Genomic DNA, 26,216 nt, shown 5'->3' with positions numbered 1-26,216 from the left:
TATATATATATATATATATATATATATATATATATATATATATACCTTAGGTAGGTAGGCAGACTTTTATATATATATATATATATATATATATATATATATATATATACCTTAGGTAGGTAGGCAGACTTTATAGGGCTCAGTCACAGCTGTTCCTTATTATGCCAATTTAATATTTTATTTTCAAGTAAACATGTAAACCTAAATAATGTATCATTTACTACAAAACAACTGCAATTTAAAAATTAATTCTACTTAGTATTAACATAATTATTGTAGAAAGTATTTATTTCCTGGTCACTTGACACATTCACCCCATGTTGCTAGGCAGACTTTATAGGGCTCAGTCACAGCTGTTCCTTATTATGCCAATTTAATATTTTATTTTCAAGTAAACATGTAAACCTAAAAAATGTATCATTTACTACAAAACAACTGCAATTCAAAAAATGTATTCTACTTAGTATTAACATAATTATTGTAGAAAGTATTTATTTCCTGGTCACGTGACACATTCACCCCATGTTGCTAGGCAGACGTTATAGGGCTCAGTCACAGCTGTTCCTTAATAGTAGGCTAAGGAAATAATGTATAATTCGTAAACACCTCAATCGTTTCTCATTGACTAGAAAACAACTGAAATTAAGAAAATAACTTGCTGTTTAGCATGAACATAATTCTTGTAAAAAGAATGTACCACGTGTTGCTAGGCGAACTTTATAGGACAGCAAATGAAACAAATAAATCATTGATACACTTCAACCTAAAATGTATCATTCACTACAAAACAACTGCAATTTAAAAATGAATTTCTACTTGGCATTAACATAATTATTGTAGAAAGTGTTTATTTCCTGGTCACGTGACACATTCACCCCGTGTTGCTATGCAGATTTTATAGGGCTCAGTCCCAGCTAATAATATTAATATTAGGCCAATGAAATCATTTATATTCACAACAACAAGTCAACCTAAATGATTTGTCATTCAACACAAAATTACAAAACTGAAATGAAAGTAAAAATGATAGTGAGCATCAGGAGAGTTCTTGTAAAAAACGGTTTATTTCCTGTTCTCCTGACATTTGTTGCTAGGCAGAGTTTGTGTGTTCCATAAACCATCGAAGAAAATGGCATAGAAGATAACATATTTTGTTATTTAGCCGAAACAGAAATTATTCTAAAAGTGTTCAATTCCTGGTCAGGTGTTGCTAGGCAGACTTTGTGTGTTCCATAACCCCTCGAAGAAAATGGCATAGAAGATAACATGTTTTGTTATTTAGCCGAAACAAAATTAATTCTAAAAGTGTTTCATTCCTAGTCAAGTGTTGCTAGGCAGACTTTGTGTGTTCCATAAGCCATCGAAGAAAATGGCATAGAAGATAACACGTTTTGTTATTTAGCCGAAACATAATTAATTCTATAAGTGTTCAATTCCTGGATAGGTGTTGCTAGGCAGACTTTGTGTGTCCCATAAGCCATTGAAGAACATTTCAGAGAAGATAACATGTTTTGTTATTTAGCCGAAACAGAAATAATTCTAAAAGTGTTCAATTCCTGGTCAGGTGTTGCTCGGCAGACTTTGTGTGTTCCATAAGCCCTCGAAGAAAATAACATAGAGGATAACATGTTTTGTTATTTAGCCGAAACAGAATTAATTCGAAAAGTGTTTAATTCCTGGTCAGGTGTTGCTAGGCAGACTTTGTGTGTTCCATAAGCAATAGAAGAAAATGGCATAGAAGATAACATGTTTTGTTATTTAGTCGAAACAGAATTAATTTTAAAAGTGTTTAATTCCTGGTCAGGTGTTGCTAGGCAGACTTTGTGTGTTCCATAAGCCATCGAAGAAAATGGCATAAAAGATAACATATTTTGTTATTTAGCTGAAACATAGTTAATTCTATAAGTGTTCAATTCCTGGTCAGGTGTTGCTAGGCAGACTTTGTGTGTTCCATAAACCATCGAAGAAAATGGCATAGGAGATAACATATTTTGTCATTTAGCTGAAACATAATTAATTCTAAAAGTGTTTAATTCCTGGTCAGGTGTTGCTAGGCAGACTTTGTGTGTTCCATAAACCATCGAAGAAAATAACATAGAGGATAACATGTTTTATTATTTAGCCGAAACAGAAATAATTCTAAAAGTGTTTCATTCCTGGTCAGATGTTGCTAGGCAGACTTTGTGTGTTCCATAAACCATCGAAGAAAATAACATAGAGGATAACATGTTTTGTTATTTAGCCAAAACAAAATTAATTCTAAAAGTGTTTAATTCCTGGTCAGGTGTTGCTAGGCAGACTTTGTGTGTTCCATAAGCCCTCAAAGAAAATGGCATAGAAGATAACACGTTTTGTTATTTAGCCGAAACAGAATTAATTTTAAAAGTGTTTAATTCCTAGTCAGGTGTTGCTGGGCAGACTTTGTGTGTTCCATAAGCCATCGAAGAAAATGGCATAGAAGATAACATGTTTTGTTATTTAACCGAAACAGAATTCATTCTGAAAGTGTTTAATTCCTGGTCAGGTGTTGCTAGGCAGACTTTGTGTGTTCCATAAGCCATTGAAGAAAATAACATAGAAGATAACATGTTTTGTTATTTAGCCAAAACAAAATTAATTCTAAAAGTGTTTAATTCCTGGTAAGGTGTTGCTAGGCAGACTTTGTGTGTTCCATAAGCCCTCAAAGAAAATGGCATAGAAGATAACATGTTTTGTTATTTAGCCGAAACAGAATTAATTTTAAAAGTGTTTAATTCCTGGTCAGGTGTTGCTAGGCAGACTTTGTGTGTTCCATAAGCCATCGAAGAAAATGGCATAGAAGATAACATATTTTGTTATTTAACCGAAACAGAATTAATTCTAAAAGTGTTTAATTCCTGGTCAGGTGTTGCTAGGCAGACTTTGTAAGGTTCAGTTGGTTTGACAATTGACATATTATTATGTGTAGATTAGACTCATAAATAGAAAGTAGTACAGAACGATATGTGTAGTGTTTTGGCATCTTTTCAATCATGGTCTATCCCAGATCTTGAATCCACTCCTTTGTCCAGCAGGTGTTGCTGAAGAGTCGGTTCTAGTCCTTTCACTTTGACCCCCTTTTCTGCAGAGGAATCACTCCATTTCTCACACTTTCCAACTGCGTCAGATTGTCGCAAGCAGACATTTGCACTTATCTTGATCATTGTCCCACCATTAATTCTCCTGGTGAACATTAAAGTAGACTCGGCACATGTTCAAGCGGACTTGACCTCCGTAATCCTTCACCTACTTCCCATCAAGGGATTATCCAGATACTGTCTATTGCTATTTGACCCCCGGGTGGTCTTACTCTGGCACAGAATATGCACGGTTTGGGGGGGGGGGGGACGGGACTCTGTGTTTCCTCCTGGGGAAGTACCGAAGAAGCAGGACTAGGTGACCCTGCCCAGGATTGAGAGTAATCCGGTCTAATCCCAGGTACTTGGGTTGAACAACCGCATGTTGAGATTACTTGTGTTCAGATTATATTCCTTTCTGTTTGTTTGTTATGCCGGATCAAGACAGCCGGCTTACGGCGGAATGGGATAAGACTGCTGTTTTGGATTTGCTTACTGACCTGGTCCCCTATTACGCAATATAGTTCCATCCTCATGTTGACGTCGCTAAAGCGGAGCTTCTCAAATACTTTCCCTCCCCCACTCGCCGCCGTGACTATAAATAGTATCATTTGTCGGTAAAATAGTTATAAGTACACCTCCGCATAGCATCGTATACCGGTACTGGTATAGTATCGCCGTACTAACGAATAAAAAATACTCTGTTTGAAAAGTACCGGTTCCCGGTTATGACGGCGCGTCGTCACATTGCCGGTTTTACGAGGAGAGGAGCATGTTCGGCAGCGCACTCACACAGAGTACTTACAAGCAGACACAGCGTGTAGACAGAAAAGGGAGTACGGACGCATAAAGATAAAGGTGACGTTATAACACTGGAAGAGGTCATTTAAGACATGGCTAGCGAGCTAGCTAATGTCCATCCACAGTCTGGAGTGTTTTAGCTACTTCTAAATCACTAATGGCAACAAAAAAAAGTAAGTTTCTTACAAGTACCATTATCACTGCAGGGCGAGGAATAGCTAAACATGCTTTACTACACACCGTAGGAGGATACAATAGCTCACCGGCGTAACAATGTAAACAAACGTGCATCTGCACCTGACATCCACTGTAATGATGCCAAGTACAAGACCGTTACTACTATGATTACATCGATATTTTTTATCGTCACAAAATCTTCCTTGTTTTTTTAAAAATGTACGTTTATAAACTCATTATTGAAAACATGATGACTTAAATTATGATCCTGTAACTACTTGGTATCGGATCGATACCTAAATGTGTGGTATCATCCAAAACTAATGTAAAGTATCAAACAAGAGAAGAATAAGTGATTATTACATTTGAACAGAAGTGTAGATAGAACATGTTAAAACAGAAAATAAGCAGATATTAACAGTAAATAAACAAGTAGATTAATAATCAATGTTTACAGTTTGTCCCTCATAATGTGTATAAAATAATAGGTAGATAAATTACACAATATGTTACTGCATACGTCAGCAGACTAATTAGGAGTCTTTGTTTGTTTACTTACTACTAAAAGACAAGTTGTCTAGTATGTTCACTATTTTATTTAAGGACTAAATTACAATAATAAACATATGTTTCATGTACCCTAAGATTTTTTGTTCAAATAAAGCCAATAATGACATTTTTTTGTGGTTCCCTTTATTTATAAAAAGTATCTGGTTGTGTGTCCTTAGTTGCTGTTTATTTCCTATCGGGGCTCTTATTTCCTGCTTGTCTCCCTGGGCGCTGTTTCCCTTCACCTGCCGCTGATTGGCAGCCTGTCCACACCTGTTGTCAATCAGCTGGCTGCTATTTATGCCTGCCTCGCCCTCCAGTCAGGGCTCGATGAATGTTTCCTGTTGCCTGTTTCCTGGTTCCTGTTTTCCCTGCAACTGGTAAATGTGACATGAAAAAACCACAAGTAATGTAAAAAAAAAAACATGGTGTTTACTTTTTGATGTCAAAATAAAACACAAAGCAGTTTGGCTAATGAAGATGAAGTCTAATAAACAAGATGTGTTCTTCTCCAACAACACCATGTAGTTCAGTGCAACAGTTTGGCCAACAAAAACAAAACAGGAGTGACACCTCGCACATCGAATACACAATCTTCACAACCTTCCTTCAATTCGATGAGATGACAAAACATTTGAGCTAGTATTGATGTTATTTGAACACCAAAACAGTTTGCAGTTAAATAAAGGAGGAGTGAGTCAACAAAGTAAAGACTTTATAATAGAAGTTGTGACAACGTTCACGACACATCACCTGCTGCATGTTTCCTCACCTCATTAATTTTCCGTCACAGCAGCTGATGGACGCTGTTTTGAGAAAATAAAAGCAACATCAAATTGTTTTCTCCTTGGCTCTAAACTTTTAGTGTGGGGACAAGTGTCTCCCATATTGTCCACACCTGTCTCCATCTAAACACAGCAATGCGCTCTTAAACGCACGACAGGAAGCGAGGGAAAATTATTTTAAACCAAGCGCTTGGCTCCGTTTACTCCGAGGAAAAATCTCCGCAGCAAAGTCCGTGTAGTTAGTCCGCCATGATTTTCACTTCGTGTTGCCTAAAATGCATTAATAAATGACGGGGTTTCGGCAATGAAAAAATAAGACGGTATTACTAACCATCTGGAATTTTATCGCAAATTATCATTATACCGTTGATTGTTACATCCCTAGTCCATTAACAAGTACAAAGTCAAGGGCGGTCAAGGCATGTTCTTGCCGCAGATGTTGGTCTATTTTTTAGTGCATTACGGCAAATGACGAGGGCGGTCGTGGCAGTTGCCGCGGTTAAATTCAAGCCCTGTATCACCAAAAAAAGTGCGAAATGTATATTACATTTGTCCAACATTTATATTAATGTACATGGCTGTGGAGTTTGTATATCAAAACATTACACAGTAGATATGACACAGCATTTAGCTAGGCTATATGGCAGGAAATCATTTTTTTTAAAGTTGCATTTGAAATGACTATAAAGTACATTTCTCGTCAAAATGTACAACCTTTCACTGGCTCAAAGCATGTTCTTGCCGCAGATGTTGGTCTATTTTTTTAGGGCATTACGGCAAATGGCGAGGGCGGTCGTGGCAGTTGCCGCGGTTGCCGTGGTTAAATTTGAGCCCTGTATCACCAAAAAAGGTGCGAAATGTATATTACATTTGTCCAACACTCATATTGATGTACATGGCTGTGGAGTTTGTATATCAAAACATTAAACGGTATATATGACACAGCATTTAGCCAGGCTATATGGCAGGAAATCTTTTTTTTTTATGTTGCGTTTGAAATGACTGTAAAGTACATTTCTCGTCAAAATGTACAACCTTTCACTGGCTCAAAGCATGTTCTTGCCGCAGATGTTGGTCTATTTTTTTAGGGCATTACGGCAAAAATGCATCTTGGGGGTTCAACACCAGCAGAATCTGACAACGTGCTAGCAAGTTAGCTAATGCTAACAACGCTATCTTCGTTACATTAAGATAGCCCATAGAAATATGCGTGAAAACACGCCTACAGACATCAACACGCGGGACGCTTTAGCGGGTATAAACAGTTTTAGTTATATTGTAAAACTTACAAACGTCGCTCGGAATGATGAATGAGGAATTCGTACGAGTAGAAACGCTATGGACGGCTAGAAGACGGCACGGCACTTCTACTTCCGGTTGAAAGCGCTAAATATAAGGACACTGCAGCACCTTATCAGTGTACATGCTTGTTGTTTTTTATAAAACTATTTGCATTGTTGCCGTCTGCGAATACAAATCCATAAATTAGCTGCACCGTTTTATAAGCTGCAGCGTTCAAAGTCCCGCCTCCACCCGCTGAGACAAAGATTGTGGACCACTGAACCCTCTTGTGCAGCCACCTAACCGTGATGTCATTTTGTGTGATTTGCCATCTCGAACGTTGGACAAGTGCGTAGTTGTATTCCATTTGTAAAACATGCAGAGTACAGGTCTGGCAGAAATATTTTTTTAGATTCCTTGCTTTGCATTCCACATTCCTGAAGTAGTTGGCCCTCGGTCATCATGTTCATGTGGGGCCTTTCTAGCAGGGTCAGTCCCTCTGGTGCCCTGACCTCAACCCCCTGGGTGCACACGTGATGGGAGTAGAATGGGGGGTAGACGCCAGCATCTGTGGCACATCTGCACTGATCTACTAATCATCTTTTCTACTTCATTCTCATTCTATTCACTTTCTTTCTTTCTGGAATATTGCACAGTTATTCGTGTAAAATGACACACTTTTATTCTTGTTAGATGACAGTTTTATTGTAATGTAACAACTTTATTCCCATTATTTGTTTTTTTCCTCCATTACAAGGTTTTGTGATCACCAGTATTAGTTACTTATTTATGCAGTTAGTTATTTAGTCAGTTAGTTAGTTAGTCAATTGTGTATGTAATTAGTTATTTATTTATTTATTTAGTCAGTTAGTTAGTCAATTGTTTATGTAGTTAGTTATTTAGTGAGTCAGTTATCTATGTAGTTAGTTATTTAGTTAGTCAGTTATTTATGTAGTTAGTAATTTAGTAAGTTAGTTATTTAGTGAGTCAGTTATCTATGTAGTTAGTTTTAGTTAGTCAGTTATTTATGTAGTTAGTTATTTAATGAGTCAGTTATCTATGTAGTTAGTTGTTTAGTTAGTCAGTTATGCATGTAGTTAGTTATTTACTAAGTTGGTTATTTAGTTATCTATGTAGTTAGTTATTTAGTTAGTCAGTTATTTGTGTAGTTAGTTATTTACTAAATTTGTTATTTAGTTAGTTATCTGTGTAGCTGGTTATTTAGTTAATCTGTTATTTATGTAGTTATTCAGTTATTTATTTAGTTATTCAGTTATTTATGTAGTTAACTATTTAGTTAGTTATATATGTGGTTAGTTATTTATGTATTTAACTATTTAGTTATTTAGTTAGTAGGTTATCTATGTGGTTAGTTGTTTATTTTGTTTGTTATTTAGTTAGTCAGTTATTAGTGTAGTTAGTTATTTAGTTAGTTAGTTATTAGTATGTTATGTATGGTGTTAGTTATTTAGTTAGTTGGTTATGTATGTAGTTAGTCATTTAGTTAGTTGGTTATATAGTTAGTCTGTTATTTATGTAGTGAGTTATTTAGTTAGTAAGTTATTTAGTTATTCAGTTATTTATTTATGTAGTTGGTTATTTAGTTAGACAGTTATTTAATTACTCAGTTATTTAATTAGTCAGTTATTCATATAGTTAGTTAGTTCAGTTAGTCAGTTATTTATGTAGTTAGTTAGTTATTTAGTTAGTAATTCAGTTTGTCAGTTATTTATTTAGTTATTCAGTTATTTATGTAGTTATGTACTTAGTTTGTTATTTACTTAGTTGGTTATGTATGTGGTTAGTTATTTAGTTTTTTTCTGTATTTAGTTTTCCAGTTAGTTATTTAATTAGTTAGTTATTTAGTGAGTCAGTTAGTTATTTAGTTAGTTTGTTATTTAGTTAGTCAGTTATTTAGTTAGTGCATTATTTAGTTATTCAGTTATGTAGTTAGTTATTTATGTAGTTAGTTATTTAGTTAGTCAGTTATTTAGTTAGTGGGTTATTAAGTTAGTCAGTTATGGAGTTAGTTATTTATGTAGTCAGTTATTTAGTTAGTTAATTATTTAGTCAGTTATTTAGTTAGTAAGGTATTTAGTTTGTCAGTTATTCATGTAGTTAGTTAGTTCAGTTAGTCAGTTATTTATGTAGTTAGTTATTTACTTAGTTAGTTAGTTGTTTAGTTAGTCAGTTATTTATGTCGTTTTTTTATTTAGTCAGTTATTTATGCAGTTACTTATTTAGTTATTTAGTTGGCAGTTTTTGACGAAACTTTGAGGAAATGTCATGAATGGGATAAAGAACGAGGGATTACATTTTGGGGATGATCCGGCTCACCGTCTGGATTCAGGACTTTTTAGCCTGGCAGAGTTCCGCGCTGTTGGAGTGATTTTTTTAAGTTTTTGTTTTGCTATGAATTTATTCTCATAAAATAACTGCTCATTTCACAAATAATTGTAAATGTGTCTGCAAGATAGAAAATTAATTCAACCGTATTTTCCGGACTATTGAACGCATCGGTATATACAGTAGGTCGCACCACTACATTTGAGGGGGAAATATATTGTTCCATATATTAAGCTGCATATATATATATATATATATATATATATATATATATATATATATATATATATATATATATATATATATATACATATATATATATATATATATACGTATATATATATATATATATATATATATATACGTATATATATATATATATATATATATATATATATATATATATATATATATATATATATATATATATATATATATATATATATATATATATATGTATATATATATATATATATATATATATATATATATATATATATATATATATATATATATATATATATGTATATATATATATACGTATATATATATATATATATATATATATATATATATATATATATATATATATATATATATATATATATATATATATATATATATATACATATTCATTGTACGATATACGATATATACTATTCACATACTTTAATTGTTTCCAAAACGGTGTATGCATGACAACACTCCTACAGACATCACAGATGGGACGGTTTAGTAAGTACAAACAGTTGTAGTTATATTGTAAAACTTACAAAAGTTGCTTGGAGTTAAAAATGAAAATTCCATACGAGTAGAAACGCTATTGACGGCTAGAAGACTGAACGGCACTTCCGTTTGAAAGCACTAAATGGAAGGACACTGCAGCACCTGCAGTGAGCAGAATTGCCCAAAAGATGGCGCCATAGCACAAACAATAACACGCGTTATCAGTGTCTGATTGATTTGATTGAAACTCTTATTAGTAGATTGCACAGTACAGTACATGTTCCGTACAATTGACCACTAAATGGTAACACCCCAATAGGTTTTTCAACTTGTTTAAGTCCACGTTAATCAATTCATGGTAAATTCAAAATTCATGTCTTTGCTTGTTGTTGTTTTTCCCAAACTATTTTTAATATGGCAAAGAAAAGTCCATAAATTAGCCGCACTGTCTTTATAAGCCTCAGGGGTCAAAGTGTAGGAAAAATTCAGAATTCATGGTAATTAATTATTTTTGGGAAACCACAGTTATTTAACATAATTTTTGTTAGAGTACAACTTTATTTTGATACATTTTTTTCTTCTTCTATTGCGACATTATTTGAGTAAAATTACAGTTTTTCAAATGCATTCTCGATAAATGACATCATTTGTCTTGTAATTTTGCGACATTATTCTAATCAATTTATGATTTTCTCCTTGGAATATTGCAACTTTATTTATCATTTAGGAATATAGGACCAATATTTAGTTATGTCATTATGTTTCAGTGAGTGTGTGTGTGTGTGTGTGTTTGTGTGTGTGTGTGTGTGTGTGTGTGTTAACATCAGCTTTGAATTAAACAGTGGGGTTTTTTAAACTATTTTTGGAAAAGACATCTTAGTGCAAGCGTGTCCAACTCCTCTTCCTCTTCCTCCTCCTCCTCCATTTCAACTTGACTTGAGCGCCAGCATAATTTGCTTTCTGGCTGACTGAACCTTGCTCTTAATGCACTTGTGTGTGAGTGTGTGACATATTGTATACATAACATGAGTAACAATCAACGACGACACCACAAACACCAAATTTTGAAGCTTTTCATGTGGAAATATTTCCCATTCTTGCTTGATGTACAGCTTAAGTTGTTCAACAGTCTCCCTTCTGCTATTTTAGCCTTCATATTGCACCACACATCATCAATGGTAGACAGGTTTGGACTACAGGCAGGCCAGTCTAGTACCTGCAGTCTTTTACTACGAAGCCACGCTGTTGTAACACATGGTTTGGCATTGTCTTGCTGAAATAAGCAGGGGCGTCCATGGTAACGTTGCTTGGATGGGAACATATGTTGCTCCAAAATCTGTATGTACCTTTCAGCATTAATGGTGCCTTCACAGATGTGTAAGTTACCCATGTCTTGGGCACTAATACACCCCCATAACATCACAGATGCTGGATTTTCAACTTTGCTCCTAGAACAATCCGGATGGTTCTTTTCCTCTTTGTCCATAGTTTCCAAAAACAATTTAAAAGGTGGACTTGTCAGACCACAGAACACTTTTACACTTTGCATCAGTCCATCTTAGGTGAGCTCGGGCCCAGCGAAGCCGGCGGCGTTTCTGGGTGTTGTTGATAAATGGCTTTGGCTTTGAATGGTAGAGTTTTAACTTGCACTTACAGATGTAGAGACCAACTGTAGTTATTGACAGTGATTTTCTGAAGTGTTCCTGAGCCCATGTGGTGATATCCTTTACACACTGATCTCGCTTTTTGATGCAGTACCACCTGAGGGATCCAAGGTCACGGGCATTCAATGTTACGTGCAGTGATTTCTCCAGATTCTCTGAAACTTTTCATGATATTACGGACCGTAGATGGTGAAATCCCTAAATTCCTTGCAATAGTTGGTTGAGAAATGTTGTTCTTAAACTGTTTGACAATTTGCTCACGCATTTGTTGACAAAGTGGTGACCCTCGCCCCATCCTTGTTTGTGAATGACTGAGCATTTCATGGAAGCTGCTTTTATACCCAATCATGGCACCCACCTGTTCCCAATTAGCCTGTTCACCTGTGGGATGTTCCAAATAAGTGTTTGATGAGCATTCCTCAACTTTATCAGTATTTTTTGCCACTTTTGCCAGTTTTTTAAAACATGTTGCAGGCATCAAATTCCACATGAGCTAATATTTGAAAAAAAAAAAAGAAGTTTCTCAGTGTGAACATGAAATATCCTGTCTTTGCAGACTATTTAATGGAATATAAGTTGAAAAGGATTTGCAAATCATTGTATTCTGTTTTTATTTACCATTTACACAACGTGCCAACTTCACTGCTTTTGGGGTTTTGTAAAATTACCAAATATTTTCTGGTATTCTTACAACTTGAAAACATGTTTTTCTTGTACTGAAATCCTAGCACTTTTTCTTTTAGTTGTATGATCACAATCAATTCTTGCACATTTATTCTTGTTTAGTTATATTTATTATAAAACTATGATAATATTTGGTCTATTTTTTTAATGATGCTACTACGACTATAACAATAAATAATTATTTAGCATTTAGTCAATTATTTATTATAGTTAAAATATGACTTCATGTTAATCTCGTAAATTAATCATTTTTTTTTATAATTACAAATATTACAAATGTGCTGTGAAAAATGTCACCTTTTTTTGTCAATATTACACATTTGTCTTTGTTCAATTCAAATATTTTTGTCTAAATATTCTTTAATATTGTTTTATTTTTGCAAATCCCAGACTTGATTTTATTCTCATAAAATCTTCATTTTTCTTGTAGTAAACTTGCATGTTCTAATCCTAGCACTTTTTCTTTTAGTTGTATGATCACAACACATTCTTGCTCATTTATTCTTGTTTAGTTATATTTATTTAAAAAAAATGCTAATATTTGGTCTATTTTTTAAATTATGATAGTACAACTATAACAATAAATATATTTTTTTAGCATTTAATCCATTTAGTCACTTATTTATTATAGTTAAATTATGACTTCATGTTCATCTCATAAATTAATCATCTTTTTTATCATTACACATATTACAAATGTGCTGTGAAAAATGTCACGTTTTTTGGTCAATATTACAAATTTGTCTTTGTTCGATTCAAATCTTTTTGTCTTAGTATTCTTTAATATTATTTTACTTTTGCAAAACCCAGACTTTATTTTATTCTCATAAAATCATCATTGTTCTTGTAGTAAACTTGCATGTTCTAATCCTAGAACTTTTTCTTTTAGTTGTATGACACAGTACATTCTTGCACATTTATTCTTGTTTAGTTATATTTATTTAAAAAAAACATGCTAATATTTGGTCTATTTTTTTAATTATGATACTATAACAATAAATATTTTTTTAGCATTTAATCCATGTATTCACTTATTTATTATAGTTAAATTATGACTTCATGTTAATTTCATAAATTAATCATCTTTTTTTATAATTACAAATATTACAAATGTGCTGTGAAAAATGTCACCTTTTTTTGTCAATATTACAAATTTGGTTTTGTTCAATTCCAGTCTTGTTGTCTTATTATTCTGTAAACTTATTTTATTTTTGCAAAATCCAGACTTTATTTTATTCTCATAAAATTGTCATTGTTCTTGTAGTAAACTTGCATGTTCTAATCCTAGCACTTTTTCTTTTAGTCGTATGATCACAACACATTCTTGCGCATTTATTCTTGTTTAGTTATATTTATTATAAAACTATGCTAATATTTGGTCTATTTTTTAAATTATGATACTACAAGTATAACAATAAATATTTTTTTAGCATTTAATCCATTTAGTCACTTATTTATTATAGTTAAATAATGACTTCATGTTAATCTCATAAGTTAATATTTTTTTTTATCATTACAAATATTACAAATGTGCTGTGAAAAATGTCACCTTTTTTTGTCAATATTACAAATTTGTCTTTGTTCGATTCAAATCTTTTTGTCTTAGTATTCTTTAATATTATTTTACTTTTGCAAAACCCAGACTTTATTTTATTCTCATAAAATCGTCATTGTTCTTGTAGTAAACTTGCATGTTCTAATCCTAGAACTTTTTCTTTTAGTTGTATGATCACAACACATTCTTGCACATTTATTCTTGTTTAGTTATATTTATTAAAAAAAACATGCTAATATTTGGTCTATTTTTTTAATTATTATACTATAACAATAAATATTTTTTTAGCATTTAGTCCATGCATTCACTTATTTATTATAGTTAAATTATGACTTCATGTTAATCTCATAAATTCCTCTTTTTTTTATCATTACACATATTACAAATGTGCTGTGAAAAATGTCAACTTTTTTTGTCAATATTACAAATTTGGTTTTGTTCAATTCCAATCTTTTTGTCTTATTATTCTGTAAAATTATTTTATTTTTGCAAAATCCAGACCTTATTTTATTCTCATAAAATCGTCATTGTTCTTGTAGTAAACTTGCATGTTCTAATCCTAGAACTTTTTCTTTTAGTTGTATGATCACAACACATTCTTGCACATTTATTCTTGTTTAGTTATATTTATTAAAAAACTTTGCGAATATTTGGTCTATTTTTAAAATTATGATAGTACAACTATAACAAAAAATTATTTGTTAGCATTTAATCCATTTAGTCAATTATTTATTAAAATTAAATTATGACTTCATGGTAATCTCGTAAATTAATCATCTTTTTTTATAATTAAAAATATTACAAATGTGCTATGAAAAATGTCACCTTTTTTGTCAATATTACAAATTTGGTTTTGTTCAATTCCAATCTTTTTGTCTTATTATTCTGTAAAATTGTTTTATTTTTGCAAAATCCAGACTTTATTTTATTCTCATAAAATCGTCATTGTTCTTGTAGTAAACTTGCATGTTCTAATCCTAGCACTTTTTCTTTTAATTGTATGATCACAACACATTCTTGCACATTTATTCTTGTTTAGTTATATTTATTAAAAAACTATGCGAATATTTGGTCTATTTTTAAAATTATGATACTACAACTATAGCAAAAAAATTTAGTTAGCATTTAATCCATTTAGTCACTTATTTATTAAAATTAAATGATGAGTTCATGTTAATCTCATAAATTAATCATCTTTTTTATAATTACAAATATTACAAATGTGCTGTGAAAAATGTCACCTTTTTTTGTCAATATTACACATTTGTCTTTGTTCAATTCAAATTTTTTTGTCTTAATATTATTTTATTTTTGCAAAACCCAGACTTTATTTTATTCTCATAAAATCATAATTTTTCTTGTAGTAAACTTGCATGTTCTAATCCTAGCACTATTTCTTTTAATTGTATGATCACAGCACATTCTTGCACATGTATTCTTGTTTAGTTATATTTATTAAAAAACTATGCTAATATTTGGTCTATTTTTTTAATTATGATACTACAACTATAACAATAATTTTTTTTTTTTTGCATTTAATCCATTTAGTCAATTATTTATTATAGTTACATTATGACTTCATGTTAATCTCATAAATTAATCATCTTTTTTTTATAATTACAAATGTGCTGTGAAAAACGTCACCTTTTTTTGTCAATATTACACATTTGTCTTTGTTCTATTCAAATATTTTTGTCTTAATATTCTTTAATATTATTTTAATTTTGCAAATCCCAGACTTTATTTTATTCCCATAAAATCCCCATTTTTCTTGTTGTAAACTTGCATTTTTTTCTTGTAATTTAACAAGGTTTTTCTTGTCAAATTGTTTTTTGGGGTGTAAAATGATTTATTAATTCCTGCAGCAAAGTCACGACAATAGAATCAAAGTGTAGATTTGTAATTGTTGTATTTTCTTTTTTTGAGTGTGACCTCCTGCACTTTATTGTTATTACTGTTGCCATGAATGTTTTTAGACTTAGTTTGCATTTGACAACAATCCAGTAGGGACAAGTGGTGTGGCAAATACGCGTGCTAGGTGTTATTCCTCCAGTGTGTCAAACAGTCGCCACATTACTATTTTTCCATCTCATTTTGCATTATTCATTGCCCCACCCGATATCTGGCCGTGTTGCCGAACAAAGCGGCGGTCTCTCAGCCCCAGTCCTCATCGTCAGCCCTCACACCTTCCCAGCATCCTTCCACCGAGGGGACTCTTCCCATCATTTCACTCTCATGCAATAACGTATATGTGTGTGTTCTTGTATTTCTACCCTTCTTGAGACATCAACGAGGAAAAGTAGCTTCCATATGAGGAGGTGGGAACAAGTTGGGATGTAAATCATGGTCCCAATACGGAAAACCATTGCATCTAATAGAGAGCCAAGTACTAGAGTCCGTGAACATTGCTCCAAAGTCAGGATTTTTTTTTGTTAATTTAATGTGCATACAAAAGTAAACATTGCCAAGGACTTCCCTGATTTTACGACTTCCGGCGCTGACGTAAGACAACCCGCGTCCCGTATGTGACCATAGGATGAACAAATACACTACGGTACTAAGACTATAGTGGCCATTAACAGTTAGCTTCTACAGCTGGGTTGCCCAAAGTGCGGCACAGGGGCTATCTGTGGTCCGGCCTTAAGCACATTACAAAAAAACAAAAAATAGAGATCTCATTTGCACCCCCGGTGGTGAAATCTATCAAAATGAGGGTGGTCCCAAAAAGGAGGGATTTTTTTTTCAAATTGACTGTGTGTCGGATTTAAAAGTGCTCCCCCTCTGGTCAACATGTGAAATAACAAGTGTATGTAAGAAATTAAAATGTGCCCGTTTGGCCAAAATTGATTGAAATTTAAAAAAATGAATAAAATGTATATAGAGACATACTGTAATAACTTGATTATGAAGATTAAAAACCGATTACAAACAAAAAATACTATTTGCATAGTATGTATATATTATTAATGTTGTAAATACACATCTTTATATATATCTAGAAAGGGTGGTCCTAAAGAGGTAGGCATTTTTCTCAGGTCTCAAGAAGGTAAGAAGTACAATAATGTGTGTGTGTGTGTGTGTGTTGTGTGTGCGCGTGTGTATGTGTGTGCAGCCACATTCATACGATGAGATAATGTGTATCTCTTAATATTCACAGGCCAACCCTCCCCCCATCATTGTCAACGCAGACTCACTAGATGCAGGCCCTTATGTAAGTATCTGTTCTCTCTCTCTTTTACTCTCTCTCTCTCTCTCTCTCTCTCTCTCTCTCTCTCTCTCTCTCTCTCTCTCTCTCTCTCTCTCTCTCTCTCTCTCTCTCTCTCTCTCTCTCTCTCTCTCAGTACAGTGTCCATCTCTTTCGCTCACACTCCCTCTGTTTCCACTCGTGTGTGTGTGTGTGTGTGTGTGTGAGTGTGGATGAAAGGGCCTCCTCCTGCTAGCGACATGCTGTTTGCCATGTGGACCCACATCCATTATCTCATTGACCCTGCCTCTTATTTTTATTTTTTTTTATTTTTTGTGTGTGAGGACTCGGCGTTGTGCAGTTGCTCTTTTAGTGACACTTTGACAAAAGCAGAGAAATATGCTGTTCATCAGAGGTGTCCAAGTGCTTTTCACTGAGGGCCACATGGCAGTTATGTTTGGCCCCAGAGGGCCGCTTCTAACAGTGTAATACTATTATTACACAATCGTTTATGCATTTTTTTTAGTAGATTTAAAAATTTAAAAAAAGTAAAAAAAAATATGGTAAGTTGCAATAATTTTAGTGTACATTACTGTAAATAGAACAACAGTACTGCTGTTTTTATGGTAAAAAAGAAAGGCAGCTCAGTTGCCACAATTTTACTGTAAAATTTACATTTGTTTTTTTTACTGTAAATAAAAAAAATGCAATTTTACAGTAACATTTTGGCAGTTTATTTTGTTTTTTTTACCGTAAATCAACAAGTGTAGATTTTTCGGTGTATTACCGTAAATGCCAAAACGGCACCACAGTTTATTACAGTAAAAAAAAGTACTGTTTTTTTCATTTAGAGAAAAATGCTGTAAAAACCACAGTAAATTTCACAATTTGACCATGAAATCTATTGCTACTTTTACATTGCACAATTTGATGCATAACTTGCTTTGAAATAATTATTATTAGTATTTATTTCTATTTAAAAATGGTTTGAATATTTGATAATATATTTTTGTATAATTAGACAATATTTAAGTTAACTTCATTTGCAATTACATGGAGTACATGTATTTTTTTTCCCCCAAAATAGAAATAATTAATACATTTTTATGCATTTTATTAGCAGATTTTTTTTTAAAGTAAATTGTAAAAAAATATATAGTAAGTTGCAATAATTTGACCTCAAAATGTAGTGTATATTACTGTAAATGGAAAAACAGTACTGCTGTTTTTATGGTAAAAAACAACAACAATGCAGCTCAGTTGCCAGAATTCTACTTCAAAATTTAAAAACATTTTCATATTTGTAAATAAAACAACTGCAATTTTACAGTAAAATTTTGGCACACGGGCTGCCAGTTTTTTGTTGTTTTTTAACCGCAAATCAACAAGTGTAGATTTTTGGGTGTATTACTGTAAATGCCAAAACAGCACCACAGTTTATTACAGTAAAAAAAGTACAGTGTTTTTCATTTAGGGAAAAATGCTGTAAAAACCACAGTATATTTCACAATTTGACCATGAAATCTATTGCTACTTTTACAATGCACAATTTTGATGGATAACTTGCTTTTATTATTAGTATTTATTTCTATTTAAAAAATGGTTTGAATGTTTCATAATATATTTTTGCATAATTAGACAATATTTAAGTTAACATCATTTGCAATTACATGGAGTACATGTATTTTTTTTCTCCAAAATAGAAAGAATTAATACATTTTTATGCATTTTATTAATAGATTTTTTTTTTAAATAAATTGTAAAAAAAAAAAAAAATATAGTAAGTTGCAATAATTTCCACGAAATGTAGTATATATTACTGTAAATGGAAAAATAGTACTGCTGTTTTTTATGGTAAAAAAACAACAACAATGCAGCTCAGTTGCCAGAATTGTACTGTAAAATGTACATTGTTTTCACATTTGTAAATAAAAAAACTGCAATTTTACAGTAAAATTTTGGCACACGTTCTGCCATTTTTTTGGTGTTTTTTTTAACCGCAAATAAACAAGTGTGGATTTTACGGTGTATTACTGTAAATGCCAAAACAGCACCACAGTTTATTACAGTAAAAAAAATACTGTTTTGACTAAATAAAAATATGACTAAAGTTGTGAAGCAGCAACACTTTTTACATTTTACCAGACACATTCGATATATTTGCACAAAGTATCAAATCGGTTTCGCCGATACCAACCCAAATTTTGCATTTGGAAAGAAAATCCGTTGTATGGCACATCACCATGACATAGTGTTACAGTAATTACGGGTTTTTGCCACATTTTGATGCAATAATACAATTTTCCATTTCTAATAAAGTTTATAATACAAGCCAGAATTGCTAACCATTTTTTGTGTTCTTGTTTGACAGGTGAATGGCAGCGATGGCATGTACAAGTACGAGGAGATCATCTTAGAGAGGGTAAGTTCCCTTTTTTATATATATGTGCTTTAAATGTGTGTTTTAATTTGGAAGCCAACAATTAACTAGGCTAAATGTGACCCCACCAGTGGACAACATCGTTCCTTAATAAAATCGATTCACATACAAATCGCAATTTTCAAATTCTAGTGGCTGAAATAGGCTACAGTACACCCCCCAAAAGGGACAAGCGGTAGAAAATGGATGGATAAATTTATATTTATATTTTCATTATTATTTATTATTATTATTATTATTATTATTATAAATATATTGTAATATGATTGTATATTATATTTTATTATGTTATTATTATTGTTATATTATTATATTATATTATTATTATATATTATTATTGTTATATTATTATATTATATTATTGTTTATTATTATTATTATTTTATATTTATATTCTACATTTTTATTCTGAATGTTTAATTCAAAATTAATATTAATATTTTTATGATTTATTATATATTATTTATTATTATATTATATTATTATTGTATATATTCTCAATTATAATTCTAAATTTCTAATTCTAAATTAATATTAATAATTGTATTATTTATTATATATTTTTATAAATTATTATTTTTATTGTTATTATATTGTTATTATATTATAATATTATTGTATATTATATATTATTATAGTATATATTATTATTTTTATTATATTATTATTATTATATATTATTATTGTTATATTATTATATAATATTATTGTTTAATACTATTATTTTATATTTATATTCTACATTTTTACTCTAAATGTCTAATTCTAAATTAATATTACTATTTTTATGATTTATTATATATTATTATATTATTATATATTATTATTATATTATTATATTATATTATATTAATATATTATTATATAATATTATTATATTATATTATTATTGTATATATTCTCAATTATAATTCTAAATTTCTAATTCTAAATTAATATTAAGAATTGTATTATTTATTATGTATTATTATTATTGTTATTGTTATTATTAATTATTTTAATTATTATGTTATTATGATATAATTATTATTATAAATGTATATTCTAAATTCTCATTAAAAATGTATAACTCTAATTTGAGTCATAATTTTCGAGAATCGATTTACCATATTTTTACGGACTATAAAAAGCACAGGTATTTAAGCCGCACCCACCAAATTTTAGAAGAAAATGTTTTTTTCACAAATTAGCCGCACCAGACTATAAGCCGCAGATACACACTTTGTGAAATTAGATATTTATAAATGTTTATTTACATACCTTAATTGTTTCCAAACAGCACCTGTCACACGGCAGTAAAACGGCTGATGAAACAAAACAGAAGTCGTGGTCATGGACCCACTAGCTGCGCAAGCTAGCTCTCTAATCAGCTAAACAGACTCAATAACGTTTTGGTGAATTTACGAAAGTGAAACAATACAAAAAGAATGTAAGTTAATAATTCTAACACGGACACTTAACACATTCGTTAATTAATTTTTTGTTTTAGCTGACCGACGTAATTATGACACGCTGTCACCTTCAGTCGGTCAGCTGGAATAAAAAACATTGATAGTAGTATCGTTAATCCAGAATCTTTCACGACCTAATTAGGGACCGGTACCAAAAAATACCGGTACTCAGTATACATCCCTACACTTGGTGAAAAAAACCTTACCATCACGTATATGTTTAAATAAGCTGTATAATGCACTTTTTTTTCCTTGTTATTATTACTGTCGGTTAGAGTTGTCCCGATACCAATGTTTTGGTACCGGTACCAAAATTCATTTCGATACTGCTCGGTACTTTTCTAATTAAAGGGGACCACAAAAAATGGCATTATTGGCTTTATTTTAACAGCTGCCACTTTAAAATCAGCTTTGAGTAATGACAAATAAAGAAGCAACGCCACACAAAAGTTTGCAACACAGCAATGTTTCCGCCGCTGTGTCAGTTTGAAGAGAACACACTTTACTCACGGCCGCGTTTAAGCAACCGTCCTCCTAGCGATCCACGAATCCACTCAAACAAAATGAGGTTATATAATGATCCATAAAGTTGCTTTGAAGCAAGGGTGGTCCAAAATTTATTTTGATACTTTTCTAAATAAAGGGTACTACAAAAAAATGGCATTATTGTCTTTATTTGAACAAAAAATCTTAGGGTACATGAAACATATGTTTATTATTGTAATTTAGTCCTTAAATAAAATAGTGAACATACTAGACAACTTGTCTTTTAGTAGTAAGTAAACTCCTAATTAGTCTGCTGACGTATGCAGTAACATATTGTGTCATTTATATACCTATTATTTTGTCTACATTATGAGGGACAAACTGTAAAAATGGATTATTAATCCACTTGTTCATTTACTGTCCAAGTTACATGTTCTATCTACACTTCTGTTAAAATGTAATAATCACGTATTCTTCTCTTCTTTGATACTTTACATTAGTTTTGGATGATACCACACACTTAGGTATCGATCCGATACCAAGTAGTTACAGGATCATACATTGGTCATATTCAAAGTCCTCATGTGTCCAGGGACGTATTTACTGACTTTGTAAACATAATATACATTTCAAAAAAAGGAAAAAAGATCTTGTGACGGTAAAACATATCGATGTAATCATAGGAGTATCGACTAGATACGCTCTTGTACTTGGTATCATTACAGTGGATGTCAGGTGTCGATTTACCCATGGCGTTTGTTTACATTGTGACGCCCGGTGAGCTATTGTATCCTCCTACGGTGTGTAGTGAAGCATGTTTAGCTATTCCTCATCCTCCAGTGATAATGGTACTTGTAAGAAATGAACTTGTTTTTAGCCATGTCTTAAAGCACCTCTTCCTGAGGGCGTTTCAGTGTTATAACTTCACCTTTATCTTTACTTTTTAAGCCAAAATGCGTCCGTTCTCCCTTTTCTGTCTACACACTGTGTCTCCTTGTAAGTACTCCCCGTGTGCGCGCTGCCGAACATGCTCCTCTGCTCGTAAAACCAACAATGTCATGCTTGTTAAAACATAAAAAAAGCATTGTACCGTTTTTGATTCATTTTTACCGTGGTACTATACTAGTACTGGTATACCATACAACACTACTACACACACAAATACATCGGTAGCGCAACACTCAAATAGGTCTGTGGGCAACATAAACACAAAAAACAATTCCTATTGTTACAAAATGCCTATTGATTTATACGATGTAAGGCTGTTTAATTTCTGCTCGTAGAAATACTAATTAAAATGCATTTTTCCCATTTTAACTTCCACAAATGACATATAGGAGCAATAAGAGTACCGATAAATACCGATATTTATAAGGGTATCGTACCGATAAAATCTGAACGCTGTACATCCCTACCACAGTGCCACCTGCTGGCGTTGGTGGGCCAGCCTTCACCCTTTTCTAATTGTCTCCAACACAATCCATGTTGTTATTGTCCGTGCAAGATGAATGCACTCGTGTTAGGAAACATCTCGTATGTTCCCCATGGCGCCACACGATCAGAGGGAAGGTAGAATCTGTCTGCTGCACGTTGGAGTGCGGCGTCTCTTTGTACGTCCTGCTGAGGCGAGTGCCACGGGCAGACGGCAGGAAGGTGAAGTGCGCCCCTCGTTTGTTCATAGGGCCGGCCTGTGCTTGTCAGCTGAGATGCACCTTTCTTGTCATCCCGCCGCCCACACCTGCTCATAGTACTTTTCCAAATAAAGGGTACCACAAAAAAATGGCATTGTCGGCTTTATTTTAACAGCTGCCACATTAAATTCAGCTTTGAGTAATGACAAATAAGGAAGCAACGCCACACAGCAGTTTGCAACACAGCAATATTTCCTCCTATACTGCCTCTAAAAAGTACCGGCCCTCCCCTTTTTTTAACAGCAATGACGGCGCGTCACCCCAAAAGGGACAAGCGGTAGAAAATGGATGGATGGATGACGGCGCGTCGTCACGTAGTGACATTGCTGGTTTTACAAGCAATAAAACCAGCGTTTAACTGCAATTTGGTACCGGTACCAATATTCATGACCTAATTAGGGACCGGTACCAAAAAATACCGGTACTCAGTATACATCCCTACACTTTGGAGAAAAAAACCTTACCATCACTTATATGTTTAAATAAGCTGTATAATATACTTTTTTTCCTTGTTATTATTACTGTCAGTTAGTGTTGTCCCGATACCAATATTCTGGTACCGGTACCAAAGTGTATTTCGATACTTTCGGAACTTTTCTAAATAAAAGCAACCACAAAAAAAATGGCATTGTTGGCTTTATTTTAACAGATGCCACTTTAAAATCAGCTTTGAGTAATGACAAATAAGGAAGCAACGCCTTCAGTCGGTCAACTGGAATAAAAAACATTGATAGCCGTATCGTTAATCCAGAATCTTCACGACCTAATTAGGGACCGGCACCAAAAAATACCGGTACTCAGTATACATCCCTACACTTTGGTGAAAAAAACCTTACCATAACTTATATGTTTAAATAAGCTGTATAATATACTTTTTTTTCTTGTTGTTATTACTGTCAGTTAGTGTTGTCCCGATACCAATATTTTGGTACCGGTACCAAAATGTATTTCGATACTTTTTGGTACTTTTCTAAATAAAGGGGACCACATTTTAACAGCTGCCATGTTAAAATCAGCTTTGAGTAATGACAAATAAGGAAGCAACGCCACACAAAAGTGTGCAACACAGCAACATTTCCTCCTATACTGCCTCTAAAAAGTACCGGCCCACCCCTTTTTTTAACGGGAATGATGGCGCGTCGTCACGTCGTGACATTGCTGGTTTCACGAGCAGAGGAGCATGTTCGGCAGCGCACACACACGGAGTACTTACAAGCAGACACAAAAAGAGAGAACGGACGCATGTTGGCCTAAAAACTGACGATAAAGGTGATGTTATAACAGGAAGAGGTGCTTAAAGACATGGCTAGCTAGCTAGCAGCTAACATCCAGCAGTGTTTTAGCTACTTCTAAATCACTAATCCTCGCCTACATGGCGACAAATAAAGTAAGTTTCTTACAAGTACATTATCACTGGAGGACGAGGAATAGCTAAACATGCTTCACTACACACCGTAGGAGGATACAATAGCTCACCGGCGTCACAATGTAAACAAACGCCATGGGTGGATCTACACCTGACATCCACTGTAATGATACCAAGTACAAGAGCGTACCTAGTCGATACTACTATGATTACATCAATATCTTTTAGCCTCACAAAACCTTTTTTCGTTTTTTTTAATGTATATTATGTTTATAAAGTCAGTAAATACGTCCCTGGACACATGAGGACTTTGAATATGACCAATGTATGATCCTGCAACTACTTGGTATCGGATCGATACCCAAATTTTTGGTATCATCCAAAACTAATGTAAAGTATCAAACAAGAGAAGAGTAAGTGATTATTACATTTTAACAGAAGTGTAGGTAGAACAACTCCTCTCTGAGCTGCAACCTTATCGTGGTAGAGGAGTTTGCGTGTCCCGATGATCCTAGGAGCTATGTTGTCCGGGGGCTTCCATGCCCCCTGGTAGGCTCTCCCAAGACAAACAGGTCCTAGGTGAGGGATCAGACAAAGAGCAGCTCGAAGACTTCTATGGAATTACAAAAACCGAGACTCCGATTTCCCTTGCCCGGAAACGGGTCACCGGGGCCCCCCTCTGGAGCAAGGCCCGGAATTGGGGCACGATGGTGAGCGCCTGGTGGCTAGGCCTGTCCCCATGGGGCCCGGCCGGGCACAGCCCGAAGAGGCAACGTGGGTCCCCCCTCCAATGGCCTCACCACTCATGGGAGGGGCCATAGAGGTCGGGTGCGTTGTGAGCTGGGCGGAAGCCGAAGGCAGGGCACTTAGCGGTCTGATCCTCGGCTACATAAACTAGCTCGGAACGTGGACTGTCACCTCGCTGGAGGGGAAGGAGCCTGAGCTAGTGTGTGAGGTGGAGAAGTTCCGGCTGGATATAATCGGACTCATTTCGACGCACAGCAAGGGCTCTGGAACCAGTTCTCTCGAGAGGGGCTGGACTCTCTTCCACACTGGCGTTGCACGCTGTGAGAGGCGACGGGCTTGGGTAGCAATTCTTGTTTCCCCCCGGCTCAAAGCCTGCACGTTGGAGTTCAAACCAGAGGACGACAGGGTAGCTTCCCTTTGCCTTCGGGTGGGGGGACGGGTCCTGACTGTTGTTTGTGCTCACGCACCAAACAGCAGTTCAGAGTACCGACCATTTTTGGATACACTCGAGGGAGTCCTGGAAAGTGCTCCCCCGGGTGATTCCCTTGTCCTACTGGGGGACTTCAACGCTCATGTTGGCAACAACAGTGAAACCTGGAGAGGCGTGATTGGCAAGAATGGCCGCCCGGATCTGAACCCGAGTGGTGTTTTGTTATTGGACTTTTGTGCTTGTCACAGATTGTCCATAACAAACACCATGTTCAAACATAAGGGTGTCCATATGTGCACTTGGCACCAGGACACCCTAGGCCGCAGTTCCATGATCGACTTTGTAGTTTTGTCATCGGATTTGCGGCCTCATGTTTTGGACACTCGGGTAAAGAGAGGGGCGGAGCTTTCTATCGATTTCACTGGAGTGTGAAGCGACTGGGATGAGAATCAGCACCTCCAAGTCCGAGTCCATGGTTCTCGCCCGGAAAAGGGTGGAGTGCCATCTCCGGGTTGGGGAGGAGACCCTGCCCCAAGTACCTAGGAGCTTTTTTCATGAGTAAGGGAAGAGTGGATGGTGAGATCGACAGGCGGATCAGTGCGGCGTCTTCAGTAATGCGGACGCTGTATCGATCCGTTGTGGTAAAGAAGGAACTGAGCCGGAAGGCAAAGCTCTCAATTTACCGGTCGATCTACGTTCCCATCCTCACCTATGGTCATGAGCTTTGGGTTATGACCGAAAGGACAAGATCACGGGTA

At 34.0% G+C, this 26,216-nt stretch overlaps 1 protein-coding gene across 8 annotated transcripts in view; it reads left to right on the top strand.

The window, feature by feature from the left end:
- The window catches only part of dlg3 (discs, large homolog 3 (Drosophila)), a 282,485-nt gene that overhangs the window by 60,654 nt on the left and 195,615 nt on the right, over nucleotides 1-26,216 (top strand). For 6 of the 8 annotated variants that reach the window (XM_062044293.1, XM_062044294.1, XM_062044289.1 and 3 more), the window contains exons 2-3: nucleotides 16,821-16,874; nucleotides 19,219-19,269. In XM_062044293.1, the coding sequence (XP_061900277.1) occupies nucleotides 16,821-16,874; nucleotides 19,219-19,269 (105 nt within the window). The remainder of the gene's footprint in view (nucleotides 1-16,820; nucleotides 16,875-19,218; nucleotides 19,270-26,216) is intronic. The other 2 variants (XM_062044295.1, XM_062044292.1) reach the window with 1 other exon arrangement.

Source organism: Entelurus aequoreus, linkage group LG04 (genome assembly GCF_033978785.1).
Source record: "Entelurus aequoreus isolate RoL-2023_Sb linkage group LG04, RoL_Eaeq_v1.1, whole genome shotgun sequence".
Classification (NCBI taxonomy): Eukaryota; Metazoa; Chordata; class Actinopteri; order Syngnathiformes; family Syngnathidae; genus Entelurus; species Entelurus aequoreus.
The sequence above is the reverse complement of the archived record's forward strand: the minus strand, read 5'-3'. Positions and strand labels throughout refer to the sequence as shown.